Source organism: Panthera onca, chromosome C2, assembly GCF_046562875.1.
Source record: "Panthera onca isolate mPanOnc1 chromosome C2, mPanOnc1 haplotype 2, whole genome shotgun sequence".
Classification (NCBI taxonomy): Eukaryota; Metazoa; Chordata; class Mammalia; order Carnivora; family Felidae; genus Panthera; species Panthera onca.
The window spans coordinates 83,569,630-83,583,302 of NC_138347.1; the positions used below are offsets into that span (position 1 = coordinate 83,569,630).

General features: G+C 38.7%; 1 protein-coding gene across 3 annotated transcripts in view; it reads right to left on the reverse strand.

Moving 5' to 3' along the window:
• The window catches only part of YEATS2 (YEATS domain containing 2), a 112,709-nt gene that overhangs the window by 88,965 nt on the left and 10,071 nt on the right, over positions 1–13,673 (reverse strand). For all 3 annotated transcript variants that reach the window (XM_078453176.2, XM_078453177.2, XM_078453178.2), the window contains exon 2: positions 2,986–3,103. In XM_078453176.2, coding sequence (XP_078309302.1) covers positions 2,986–3,088 — 103 coding nt within the window. In that variant the 5' untranslated portion in view covers positions 3,089–3,103. The remainder of the gene's footprint in view (positions 1–2,985; positions 3,104–13,673) is intronic.

Sequence of the window (13,673 nt, forward strand, 5' to 3'; positions counted from 1 at the left end):
AGAAACATTTATTGACCTGTGAAAAACCACAGTCCAAGGACAAAGAAAATACAGTTAGCTAGAGAGGAGGCAGTCTGTGATATAAGAGCAGTTCATAAAAAGGCATGTAGCTTCCTTCTGTAGAGAAGGATATGGCAAGCAATTCAGCAGTTTCTGATCACAACTACATAAAGGAATAAGCAAATAAAGAATTCAAAAGTAAAAATGCTTCTACTCCTGAAGCTAGTATTACACTATGTGTTAACAGGTATTTAGGGGCACCTGGGTGGCTCAGTCAGTTAAGCGGCCGACTTCGGTTCAGGTCATGATCTCGAGGTCCGTGAGTTCGAGCCCCGCGTTGGGCTCTGTGCTGACAGCTCGGAGCCTGGAGCCTGTTTCAGATTCTGTGTCCCCCTCTCTCTGACCCTCCCCCGTTCACACTCTCTCTCTGTCTCAAAAATAAATAAACGTTAAAAAAAAAATTTAAAGTTATTTAAATAAAAACTTAAACAAAGAAAGAGAAAAAAGGAAAGAAAAAAAGAAAAGAAAATGCCTCTAAATGTGATAGAATTCTGATGATGACTACTCAAAATAATATGCAACTCAGAGTCTAAAATATCAGATACAACAGAAAAAAAAAGACCCAAATGACTGCTTGAAAAACCTGGAATTTGGGGGCAGCTGGCTGGCTCAGTCAACAGAATATACAACTCTTGACCTTGGGGCTGTAATTATGTTCAAGCCCCACTTTGGGTGGAGAGATTACTTCAAAATAAAATCTTTAAAAAGAAAAAAAAAACCTGGCATTTTGCAAAAGGATTCTGTGTTTATAACATGAAAAAATGATGTTCACCCATGCTTTGAAGTATATGAAAAACTGCAGAGAAAATTTGGCTACTCTGATGGCCATATCACTTTCTCATTGTAAAACATGACATTATATGGCAACTTCAATGTTGCCATTAAACTTCAATGTATACTAGTAATGGAATAAGAGAGCATTCTTGTGGATATGTCTGCATGGAAGCAAATGACTGATATTTCTCATCATGAAAAAGAAAAGTATTTTCTAGTATTACTATATATATGTCCTCGTCTATAGAAACCAGCAGATACTCTTAGGGAAGGCTGAAAAGTCAGAAACTGTGATCACTGAAGGCTATTTTATCATAAGCTCCTCAGAAAGAAACACTTCTAAATTATCCCTTTCATAGAATTAAAAAAAACACAAACAAAACAATACAAGCAAAGGGAAGCATCCTACCAAATCTACTTTGAGAAAAATTCTGAAAAATAAAAACATGGCTTGGGATTAGGCAGAGTATGGACATCAAAAAGAAGAATAGCAAACTGTCTTTCAGTAAGAAAAAAACCATCCCTGTCAGGCTGAGTATCTGGGAACTTACACCAGATTTAAAATGAAATTATGGGGGCGCCTGGGTGGCGCAGTCGGTTAAGCGTCCGACTTTAGCCAGGTCACGATCTCGCGGTCCGTGAGTTCGAGCCCCGCGTCAGGCTCTGGGCTGATGGCTCAGAGCCTGGAGCCTGTTTCCGATTCTGTGTCTCCCTCTCTCTCTGCCCCTCCCCCGTTCATGCTCTGTCTCTCTCTGTCCCAAAAATAAATAAAAAACGTTGAAAAAAAAAAATTAAAAAAAAAAATGAAATTATGATGTTTACTAAAACAGTTTTTCCTACTCTTAGTTTTCTTTAAAAAAAAAAAAGTTATGCCATGTGATGCATTTGCATAATGGATATAAGTTTCACATTTGTTTGGCTTATTACAGAAAGGAAATGACTTTTCCTTATAAATAAAATTACAACTGAATGAGGGGAAAGGTTGCAGTGAATGAAATGGTTTCATTATTTGGAATTCAATTTGATAATTTTTGGTCCACAAAGACTTTCTGTGGTACATATGACCTGACTGCACTGAGAAAGACAGGAATTTTCTTTCACTACTTCAATTCTAGCAGCACTAATCTTTGTGGAGCTACAACACTTTATGACTTGGCTGCCTTCTTTACCCAGCTGTAAATGTTAACTTACATGGACTTACTATTTAAATAAACAGTAATGAATTCCAGGAATAATTTAAGAACTCAAATTCAGGGGCACCTGGGTGGCTCAACTGGTTAAGCATCCGACTTTGGCTCAGGTGATGATCTTGTGGTTTGTGAGTTCGGGCCTGCATAGGGCTCTGCTGTCAGCATAGAGCCTACTTTGGATCCTCTGTCCCCCTCTTTCTCTGCCCCTCCCCCACTCACGCTCTCACTCTCAAAAATAAACATTTAAAAAAATTAAAATAAAATAAAATAAAATAACTCAAATTTAGCAACTTTTTCTGAGAGAGCTTAAAACATTCTGGGTAGCTACACACAGTTGATGATTTGCTCTTCAACCAATTATATGATCTTGGGCAAGTAGTTTAATGCCCCTTAACTACTAGCAACTAAGTGCAGGAGTTAAACTAGATCACTATTTCTCAAATGTATATCATTCGTATACCACCTTTAAGTTATCTACACCACATCTGAGAACCCTATGAAACACCTAATTAACATAATTAAATAATATTTTTACATTATTTTAGCCTCATCCTAAGCAAAAGTAGTCACAAAATTACAAGTTTGATGAGACCATCACCTTTCCAATAGACGTTAAAATAATATGCAACAATTACAATAAAAAACTTAACCCAATGTGCCACCTATAATCATCTACCACACTGCAGTATACATATTATAGGACTTTATGGTTGTAACTAACACACAACCATAGCTAAAACTTACAGCCAGTCTCATTACTGACACTTCACTGTCTACCTGATTGTCTTCCTGGCCTCTTATGTCACAAATGGCGTATTGCTATTAACAGAGCACTTAACTAATCCCTCTTCAAATTATATACAGCAGTGGAAATGCATTTTGTTTTAGTTTTCTGTAAATCTTATAGGGAGGCAGATTCAACAAAGAAATAAATAATTTCCTAAGGGAGGTGAATTTCTACCTGAATTCTCAATTGCTTTATGTCGCTTATTTGGAAGGGCCACAGATACATCCTCATAATCAGGGTCGGTTTCTTTGATTGTCCGCTTGATTCCAGACATCATGACATTCGTTCTTCACTGTGAAGTAATAATAAATAAACAAGTAACACTGTTTGATGCCAGTACTTATAAATATATGTCTACACATATATAAAGGGAATATTACATAATGCTGATAACTCACAAGTCTCAGTGTAAACATGCACATATCCCTGTTAAAGCCAAAAGCATTAACTACCTTCAAAGGTTAACTTTCAGGAAAAAAATCATCATCATCTGTTAAAAAGCATAGGTTTGCCTTTCAAGAGAAAATCCTTTAACAAGGCAGCACACTACTCAGGCTTTTCAAAAGGGGCCAGTCTTTCAATGAAGGGCACTCATAACGAAAGGAAAGAAACCAGACTCTGATAACAACATGGTTAAAGCCCAAATAGCATCTTGGAATTCACAATGCAGCCACCATATTACAAAATATGAGAGGCACCTGGGTGGCTCAGTCAGTTAACCATCCGACCCCGCCTCAGGTCATGATCTCACAGTTTGTGGGTTTGAGCCCCTCGCCGGGCTCTATGCTGACAGCTCAAAGCCTGGAGTCTGCTTCACATTCTCTGTCTCCGTCTCTCTCTGCCCCTCCCCCGCTCACACTCTGTGTGTCTCTCTCAAAAAATAATAAAATAAAAAATTTCTTAAACTTAAAAAAATGAGCAATACATATAGTTAAGCTCTCAATAAATAATTTATCATACAAATCCTCTTTCTGCTACTTAAACGTGCCTGCTACATAACAGGTACTCAATAATATTGATCATTTATCATTATTCATAATAAACACAGACTTATATTAAGACAGCAAGTTTGCAATCTGGTAAACAAGTCCTATGTACACAGGTCTTTGAGTAAAACAATCCCATAAATATTCCAGGTCTGCACTGTCCCAATACATTAGCAACTACCCATATGTTGCTATTTGGTGTTAAGTAAACTGTTAAAAATTAAAAAAATAAAGTTAGGGGTGCTTCAGTGGCTCAGTCAGTTAAGTGTCCAACTCTTGATCTCAGCTCAGGTCATGATCTCATAGTTTGTGGGTTCAAGCCCCACATAGGGCTCTGTGTTGAGGGTGCAGAGCCTGCTTGGGATTCTGTTTCTCCTTCTCTCTGCCCCTTCCCCTCTTGTTCTCTCTCACTCTCTCTTTCCCCACCCTCCCCTCACCTCCCCACCCCCGCTCAGTCCCTCCCTCCCTCTCAAGATAATAAACATAAAAAAATAAAGTTAATTCAAAATTCAGTCCCTTTCTTCACATTTCAATTTTTCAATTTCAGAAGTAGCCACATTTCAAGTGCTCAATAGCCGTCAGTAGTTTAGTAGCTACAATATTGGACAGTGCAAATACAGAACATTTATATCACTGCAAAAAGTTCTACTGGACCCTGTTCCTCTTCTAAACTGTGTTTCATTGAGCATTTATTAATATTTCATGAGTTGATTTAGGAAATGCTGTCCACATCAGCACTGTCCAAAAGATATATAATGTGAGCCATGTGTGGAATTTAAAATTCTCTAGCAGTCACTTTAAAAAAAGGAAAAAGAGGGGCACCTGGGTGGCTCAGTTGGTTAAGCGTCAACCAAGTCTCTTGGTTTCGGCTCAGGTCATGATCTCATGGTTTGTGAGTTCAAGCCCCACATTGGGCTCTGTGCTGCAGGCGAGGAGTCTGCTTGGGATTCTCTTTCCTTCTCTCTCTGCCCCTCCCCTGCTCACTCACTCTCTCAAAATAAATAAACTTAAAAAAAAATTTTTTTTTTAATGAAAAAGAGGGGAGCCTAGCTGGCTCAGTCAGTAAAGCATGCAACTCTTGATTCCGGGGTCATGAGTTTGAGCCCCACATTGGGCTCAAAGAGATTACTTTAAAAAAAAAAAAGGGAAAAAGAAATGGGTGAAATTAATTCTAATAATATTTTTGCTTAACCAATGTACCCAAGTTTTACATTCTTATCTTTGTGCTAAGTCTTTAAAATCCAGTGTGTATTTTACACTTCTAGCACATCTCAATTTGGACTAGCCACACTTCAAAGGCTTAGTACCACCTTGGCCTAGTGACTCCCTTACTGGGCAGCAAGGGCCTACTGATACAGTATACAGATAACAAAAAAACAGGTCTAGGGTGGTTACATGAGTTGCCTCATAGAGCACAATCCATGACACAGAAAAGAAAGAGCTCCCTGATTTCCAGACCTGTGTTCTACTGCTAATGGTTATTTACCTAACCAAAAGAAAAATACACAATATGTATTTATTGAGGCAATAAAAAGAGTGTGTTTTTTGTTTTTTGTTTATTTTACACAGAGAGTGTGAGCAGGGGAAAGGGGCAAAGGGAGAGAGAATTCCAAGCAGGCTCCACACTCGGCACAGAGCCTGACGTGGGACTCGATCCCACAGTGCTGGGATCACAATCTGAGCCAAAATCAAGAGTTGGATGCTCAACTGACTGAGCCATCCAGGTGCCTTGAGGTAATAAAAAGTTTCAAAATAAAATTAATAAAAATAAAATACTAACCCAAAAATTTTGACTCAGTTAAAATAGAAATAACAATTTAAAAGTTTCTTGGCTTACGGGTGCCTGGCTGGCTCAGTCAGTGGAGCATTTAACTCTTAACCTCAGGGTTTTGGGTTTGAGCTCCACATTGGGTATAAAGATTACTTAAAAATATTTTCCTAAAAAAAAAAAAAAAAAAAGTTTCTTAGCTTAGTCCAGTTCTTTCATCCATCCCAGAGACAGGCTTACTTGAATCAGATGGGAGAGAGACCCATTATGTAATGATATATACTTAAAACCTAGATCTAAGAGATCATTTTTCCTGTAATTGCTACCTTGTATAATATCACTAAGCTTAAAAATGTTCAAAAATCTTTAGCATTTATAAATATCCTGAATCAAGCCATTTAATGTTTGTTCACTATCATTACATAACTGCTTTAATTTAGCATATAAATGAATCTTTACTTTTATAGAGGCCCTGAATCCAACTATTATTTTCTGTTTTTAAGGTTTTTAGGGGCACATGGTGGTTCAGTTGGTTTAAGCCTCTGACTTCAGTTCAGGTCATGATCTCACAGTTCGTGAGCCCCACATCAGGCTTTCTGCTGACAGTTCAGGGCCTGGAGCCTGCTTTGGATTCTGTGTCTCCCTCTATCTCTGCCCCTCCCCTGCTTGCACTCTGTCGCTATCTCAAAACACAAATAAACATTAACAAAATTAAAAAAAAAAAAAGTTTATAAAAAGTGACACGTAATGGGGCACCTGGCTGGCTCAGATGGCAAAGCATGCGACTCTTGATTTCGGGGTTGTGAGTTCAAGCCCCACTTTGGGTATAGAACTTACTAAGAAAAAATAAAACAAAATAATAATAATAAAACATTTCTTTGAAAAGTAAGAAGGAGGTCGCATTTGGTCTGCAACTAGTTTCAGACAACCTGAAAAAAATCTTGGGTCACTACATGAAGAATGCATTCTAGGGGCACCTGGGTGGCTCAGTCAGTTGAGTAGCCGACTTCGGCTCAGGTCACGATCCCGAGATTCTTGAGTTCGGGCCTCATGTCAGGCTCTGGTGCTGATAGCTCAGAGCCTGGAGCCTGCTTCAGATTCTGTGTCTCCCTCCCTCCCTTGCTCATGTTCTCTCTCTCTCTAAAACGAATAAAAACATTAAAAAAAATTTTTTAGGGGCGCCTGGGTGGGGCTCAGTCGGTTAAGCGTCTGACTTCAGCTCAGGTCATGATCTCGCAGTTCGTGAGTCCAAGCCCCATGTCTGGCTCTGTGCTGACAGCTAGGAGCCTGGAGCCTACTTCAGATTCTGTGTCTTCCCCACCCTCTCTGCCCTTTCTCTGCCTGTGCACACACACACTCTCTCTCTCTCTCTTAAAAATAAATAAACATTAAAAAAATTTTAATAAAAAAAGAATACATTATAAAAAAAAAAGAATACATTCCTAAAAATCAATAAACCTCATTCCTTCTTCTTTAATGCAGATGGGAAAAAACACACCTCCTATTCTCCAATAAACCTAGAAGCAGAGACAGACACATCCCAGCAGATCTCCAAATCTGTTTCTGCACCACACCATTTCCTTGGTGACCACCTGTCTCCTACAGCTTGCCAGAGCCTTATGGGATCATTCTGTAAAGATGAGTGAGTCCAGCATCATCTTCACTCATCCATTCTATGGACTTCATAATCTGAATATTCTCCTCCTACTTCCCAAGAGTAATATCAGCTCCTCCCCAGAAAGCCTGGGGATCCTTGAAGAAAACAATATTTTATTTCACCTTCACTTAAGCGATAAAGCAAAACTCTTTCACTTTTGCTCTAAAACTGGGGAAACAGAAGGGAAAAAAGAGAAGAATTTGTAGAGAGGTTGGGGTGGGTAAGGAAGAAACCACCAATGAGTTAACCTGTGCTGCCAAGGTTATTCATATTTCATGCAGCCCATGAAAGAAAGCTTTTCCTGTCATATTTGGGTATAAATTTGGGCCTCCAATAAACATGTTTAGGAAGATTTAGGTCCACACTGGGCACTTTTTAATAATTCAGGTCTGCTTCTGTCTAGCAAGAACAATACTAAAGTATACACATGCCACATTCAAGTATACACTAGCTAAGCTAGGCACAAGTGCTGAGGCATGCTCTCACCATGATGTAATAATACATGAATGGAATGTGTAACAAATGACCCATGGTCATATTAAGTTTTGGATTCTTGTCTGACTTTGAGATTTATGAAAAGAAAATTATGAACAGTTGCTAGGTATTATCAGATTCAACTTTGAAACAAAATGTCCTACTAATTTTCTCCGGTTTTGAATCAGATGAAACTGAAAAGAATAAGATGGTAAATGTGAACTGGTAAAAAAAAATCTGTTACTGTTTATAATTTGACTTTGAGAAAAGATTTTCTCCATACCATGGGACCAACGCCAAACACAGAAACATAGAGAAACATACATAATGCTGATTCCTCTAATTTAGAATTTTTATCTCACTGAAACAGACTCATTATAAAAAGTGAACGTCTTTCCAGCGGGGAGGACCTCTCCATAAGAACATACTCCTCGCAAAGGACCTCCTCTACTCAGCACTCCTGGAAAAGAGGAAGCACAAGAAGCACCTGGTTCAGAGACCCAACTCCTATTTCATGGATGTGAAGTGCCAAGCATGCTACAAAATCACCATCCTCTTAGCCATGCACAAACGGTAGGTTTTGTGTGTTGGCTGCTCCACTGTCCTTTGCAAGCCTACAGGAGGAAGAGCAAGGCTATAGGAAGTTGCTCCTTCAGATGGAAGCAGCACTAAAAGCAGCCTGAACCAACATGAGTGGAACACTATCCCAATGATCACGTTTTGTTTTGTTCTTAAGTAGGCTCTACACCCAGTGCAAAGCCCAATGCAGAGCTTGAACTCCCAACCGTGAGATCATGACCTGAGCTGAGATCAAGAGTCAGAAATCTAGGGGTGCCTGGGTGGCTCAGTCACTTAAGCATCCACCTGTTGATTTCAGCTCAGGTCATGATCTTGAGGTTTGTGAGTTTGAGTCCCACGTCGGGCTCTGCACTGACAGTGCAGCTCCTGCTTGGGATTCTCTCTCTGCCCTTCCCATGTGTGTTTCTCTCTCTCTCTCTCTCTCTCTCTCTCTCTCTCTCTCTCAAAATAAATAAACCTTAAAAAAAAGGTTCACCAAAAAAAAAAAAAAAAAAAAAAAAAAAAAAAAGAGTCAGACACTTAATCGACTGAGCCACCCAGGTATCTCAGCAATAAACACATTTTGGATTAAAAAGGAAAAGGTAAACATTGTTGGGGCACCTGGCTGGCTCAGTTGGTAGAACATGTGACTCATGATCCTGGGGTTGAGTTCAAGCCCCTCATTGAGGGTAAAGCTTACATTTAAAAAAAAAAAAAAAGTGGGGATCTAGGTGGCTCAATCGGTTAAGCATCCAACTCTTGATTTCAGCTCAAGTCATGATCTCAGGGTTCATGAGATCAAGCCCCACGTCAGGGTCTACACTGACAGCACAGAGACTGCTTGAGATTCTCTCTCTCTCCCTCTCTTTACCCCTCCCCCACTTCTACACACACACACTCTTTCAAAATAAACTTAAATATATATATACATATATATACACACACACACAAAGTAAATGTTGTCAATTTAAACTTAAAAAAAAAAAAATACACATTTTCCCCTACATACAATGTAAGAAAGCAAAACTACCCTATCATACCTGTTCAAATAACAAGTCTGAGTTCTTGAAAAAAGTTAAAGACCAAAAGCAAAACTAAACCTGGTAATGTTCTATCTTTAAATATGAAAGAAAAAATAATTTTAAAATGAAACTGTATAATTAAAAATACAATTATGTAATACAGTCACTAGAAATTCTTAGTAAAAGATCTTAGTTCTTATGTCAGAGTATACCCAGTCCTACAATCCTGTCTTGCAAATAATTTTACAAGATGTGGCCAATTCTGGGGAAAGGAGTGAAATCTTATAAATAAGGTCCTTGAAAAATATGCAATGTACTTTGTGAGGTATCTTCTCAATATAAACTTCTATGATCCTCATGCATTTGAATCTCATCAGAACCCTGAATTTTGTGCTCACTCAAGGCAACTTTTCGCATCTGATTTAAAAGGGGAGCCAGGGAGGAGCAGTACAATCATTTTCTACCTGATTCCATACAGACAGATGTTCCTAAGATGTTAATAATGACTTTATCATTCTTTGGCCCTATCCTTTCTAAATTCTTCATTTCAAACAAAATGTTTTCCCCTTTGTAAACAAGACAACCAACATTTCTTTATTAAATATCTGAAAGAGAGAATCTACAATCCATTCTTCTCTATTAGCCAAAGAAACATTTGAAAATGTCTGTAAAAAACAAAACAGGGAAAAAAAATTGGAGGGGCACCTGGCTGGCTCAATCAATACAGCATGCAACTTTTTTTTTTAATGTTTATTTATTTTTGACAGAGAGAGACAGAGAATAAGCGGGGGAAGGGCAGAGGGAGAGGGAGACACAGAATCTGAAGCAGGCTCCAGGCTCTAAGCTGTCAGCACAGAGCCTGACACGGGGCTCAAACTCACAGACCGCGAGATCATGACCTGAGCCAAAGTCGGACGCTCAACTGACTGAGCCACCCAGGTGGCCCAATACAGCATGCAACTCTTAATCTTGGGGCTGTGATTTCAAGCCCCATGTTGGGCATATAGATTGCTTAAAAAAAAAAAAAAAAAAAAAGGAGAATGGATAAGCAAATTGTGTATACCCAATGAACTCCTGATCTAAGCAAGAACAGAAATGAATCTCAAAATCATCTTGGCAAGTAAAAGAAGCCAGACACAAGAGTACATATGTGAATGATTCCACTTATACGAAGTTCTAGAACAAACTAATCTATGGTGAAAGAAAAGAGAGTAGCTGTTCAGGTGCTGGTGGTGGGGACTGACTGGGTGGAGTAATAAAGGAACTTCCTGGTGTAAGAGAAAATTTTTTATCTTAACAAGAGTATGGGTTGCATGGGCATAAGCAATGTGAAAATTCACCCAACTGTACACTTAAAATCTGTGCATTTCACTGTATATAAATTACAGCTCAATTTACAAAAGGGCTATAAAAATATTTATCTAATCATGTCATCCCCTGCTCAAAACCTTCCAGTGGCTTCCCACAACACTTAGAATAAAATCACATCCTTAACATGACCTACAAGATCTTTACATGAATTGGGCCCTACCTCCCTCACCATCCTTCACCATTAGCATCAAGACACACTGGTTTTCTTTCTGTTCCTCAAATACACCTCAATCTTTTCTTAGGGTTTTTGGTTTTGGTTTTGTTTGTTTTTTTTATTTTTTTATGTTTATTTTTAAGAGAGAGAGAGAGAGACAGAGAGAGACAGAGAGAGAGAGAGACACAGAGCATGAAGGGGGAGGGGCAGAGAGAGAGGGAGACACAGAATCTGAAGCAGGCTCCAGGCTCCACAGTGTCAGCACAGAGCCCAACACGGGGCTCAAACTCACCAATCATGAAATCACGACCTGAGCCTAAGTGGGACGCTTAACCAACTGAGCCACCCAGGCTTCTTTTTAAGTAAGCTCTACACCCAACATGGAGCTTGAACTCACAACCCTGAAATAATCATATGCTCTACTGACTGAGCCAGCCAGGTGCCCCTCCTTAGGGTTTTTGGACTTCAGGCTCCCTCTACCTGGAATGCTCTTTCCCCAGGTTAGCTTTACTAGATCTCAGGCTCAAATGCCCACCTTATCAAAGGCCTTCCTTAATCATACTATTCAACACAGCTTTCCCCATGTTCTCCTTCCAAAGTTCCTGGAAGCTCACAATAAATTATTTGCTAAATAAATAAAGGTATAACTTAAATATACGCCAAAACATGAATACCCAAGGGAACATACCTACCAGCCTTCAGTAACTTTTATCACTCTTGCCTAATACTTACAAATCTATTTGATAATGCTACATTTCCAAAGGTATTATAGCTAAATTTTAAAAATAAAGGGATGTGCAAATTTATTATACACAAGCACATCCAGATGAAGAGACAGCTGGCACGGCATGCTTAATAACAAATAGGATCATTTAAGGCAAAAAAAACATTTAATATAATAAAGATTATGTTACTACTAAAGGACACAATCACAAAAATGTCATAAACTAGACATCAAACATCAAAACATACAAAATAAACCTGAAGTACAAGGACAATTTAAGAAAAATCACAATCGTTACAAAATAATCTGAACATATGTCTCTCAGAAATTTAAAAGATCAAGAAAACAACAGATGAAAATACAGAGTATACAGATAATGCAATTTACAAGCCAGATTTAACAGCTACATACAGTTCTGAACACAACAGAGAATACTGTTAAAATATCTATAAAAATTCATTGAAATTAAATCATAAGATAGAACATAAAGAAAGTCACAATTATTACAAAACATGGAAATGTTATGGGGCACCTGGGTGGCTCAGTCGGTTGAGTGTCCGACTTCGGCTCAGGTCATGATCTCGCAGTTCATGAGTTCAAGCCCCACACCGGGCTCTGTGCTGACAGCTCAGAGCCTGGACTGCTTCAGATTCTGTGTCTCCCTCTCCCTCTGCCCCTTCCCCGCTCATGCTGTCTCTCAAAAATGAATAAATGTTAAAAACATGGAAATGTTACAGCCATATTCTCTGATCCTAACAAAATTAAATAGGAAATCATTAACAAGAACTCACTATGATATGGAGAACAAGATACTCTTCTAAGTTTGTTTATTTTTTGAGAGAGAGAGAGAGAGAGAGAGAGAGCGAGAATGAGTGAGCGCACAATCAGGAGAGGGACAGAGAGAGGGAAAGAGAGAATCCTAAGTAGGCTCCGTGCTGCCAGCACAGAGCCCAGTGTGGGGCATGAACTCACAAATCATGAGATCATGACTTGATCTGAACCCAAGAGTCGGATGCTTAACCAACTCAGCCACCCAGGTGCCCCAACAAGATACTCTTCTAAATAACTCATGGCTCAAAGAGAAAATTAAAATAAGAGTATTTTAAAATTAGCAACAAAGAGAACATAACATTTCTAAACCTAAGAAGATGTGGTCAAAGGCATCAGCAGCGAAAAATGACAGACCAGTTTTCATTTGTGAACACAGACACAAAGCCAATCCAGCAGGGTATTTAAAAAATAGAAAAATAACTAGACTTATTTTTTTTTTTTTTTAACGTTTGAGAGAGAGTGCACATGCACACCCACATGAGCCAGGGGTTGGGGCAGAGAGAGGGAGAGAGACAATCCCAAACAGGTTCCACGCTATCAGTGTAGAGCCCAAGGCAGGGCTGGATCTCATGAACCTGTGAGATCATGACCTGAGCCAAAATCAAAAGTGAGAGGCTTAGCTGAGCTACCCAGGCACCCCTAGAAGCTTTCATTACCAGCAATAAACAAAGTATTTAGGAGATTCAGAAGCAAGGTGATTTGCAATGCACATGTCTAATGTTGAATCTTTAGGAATATATTAATGCCACTAACTTTCAGTAATCCAAATATATATGATCCATTTCATAAATTATATATTGGGAATTAAATATAGCAGCTTTTAGGAGGACCTGGGTGGCTCAGTCAGTTGAACACCCAACTCCTGACTTTGGCTCAGGTCATGATCCCAGGGTTGTGGGATAGAGCACCTCATCAGGCTCTGCACTGAGCATGGAGCCTGCTTAAGATTCTAAAATTTAAAAAAAAAAAAAAAAAAAAAAAAAGGCTATACTGAGAAAAATCATTTGCATAAAGAAGTCTTATCAAAAAAATCAAAATAAAGGGGCATCTGGCTGGCTCAGTTAGAAGAGCATGCAACTCATATCTTGGGGTCATGAGTTCGATCCCCATGTTGGGTGCTAAAAAAATAAACTTAAAAATCAAAATATATTTCAATGTCAACTTAAATTTTTTCTTCTGAAGATTAGTCATAGAACTGTCATCTCTCACTGACAAAGGTAACTGAAAATATACACAAATAATTTTCTCCCCAAAATCATGCTTTTTTTTTTTTTTTTTTCACAATACAAGGAATCTGAAGTAGCTTATACAAAAGAC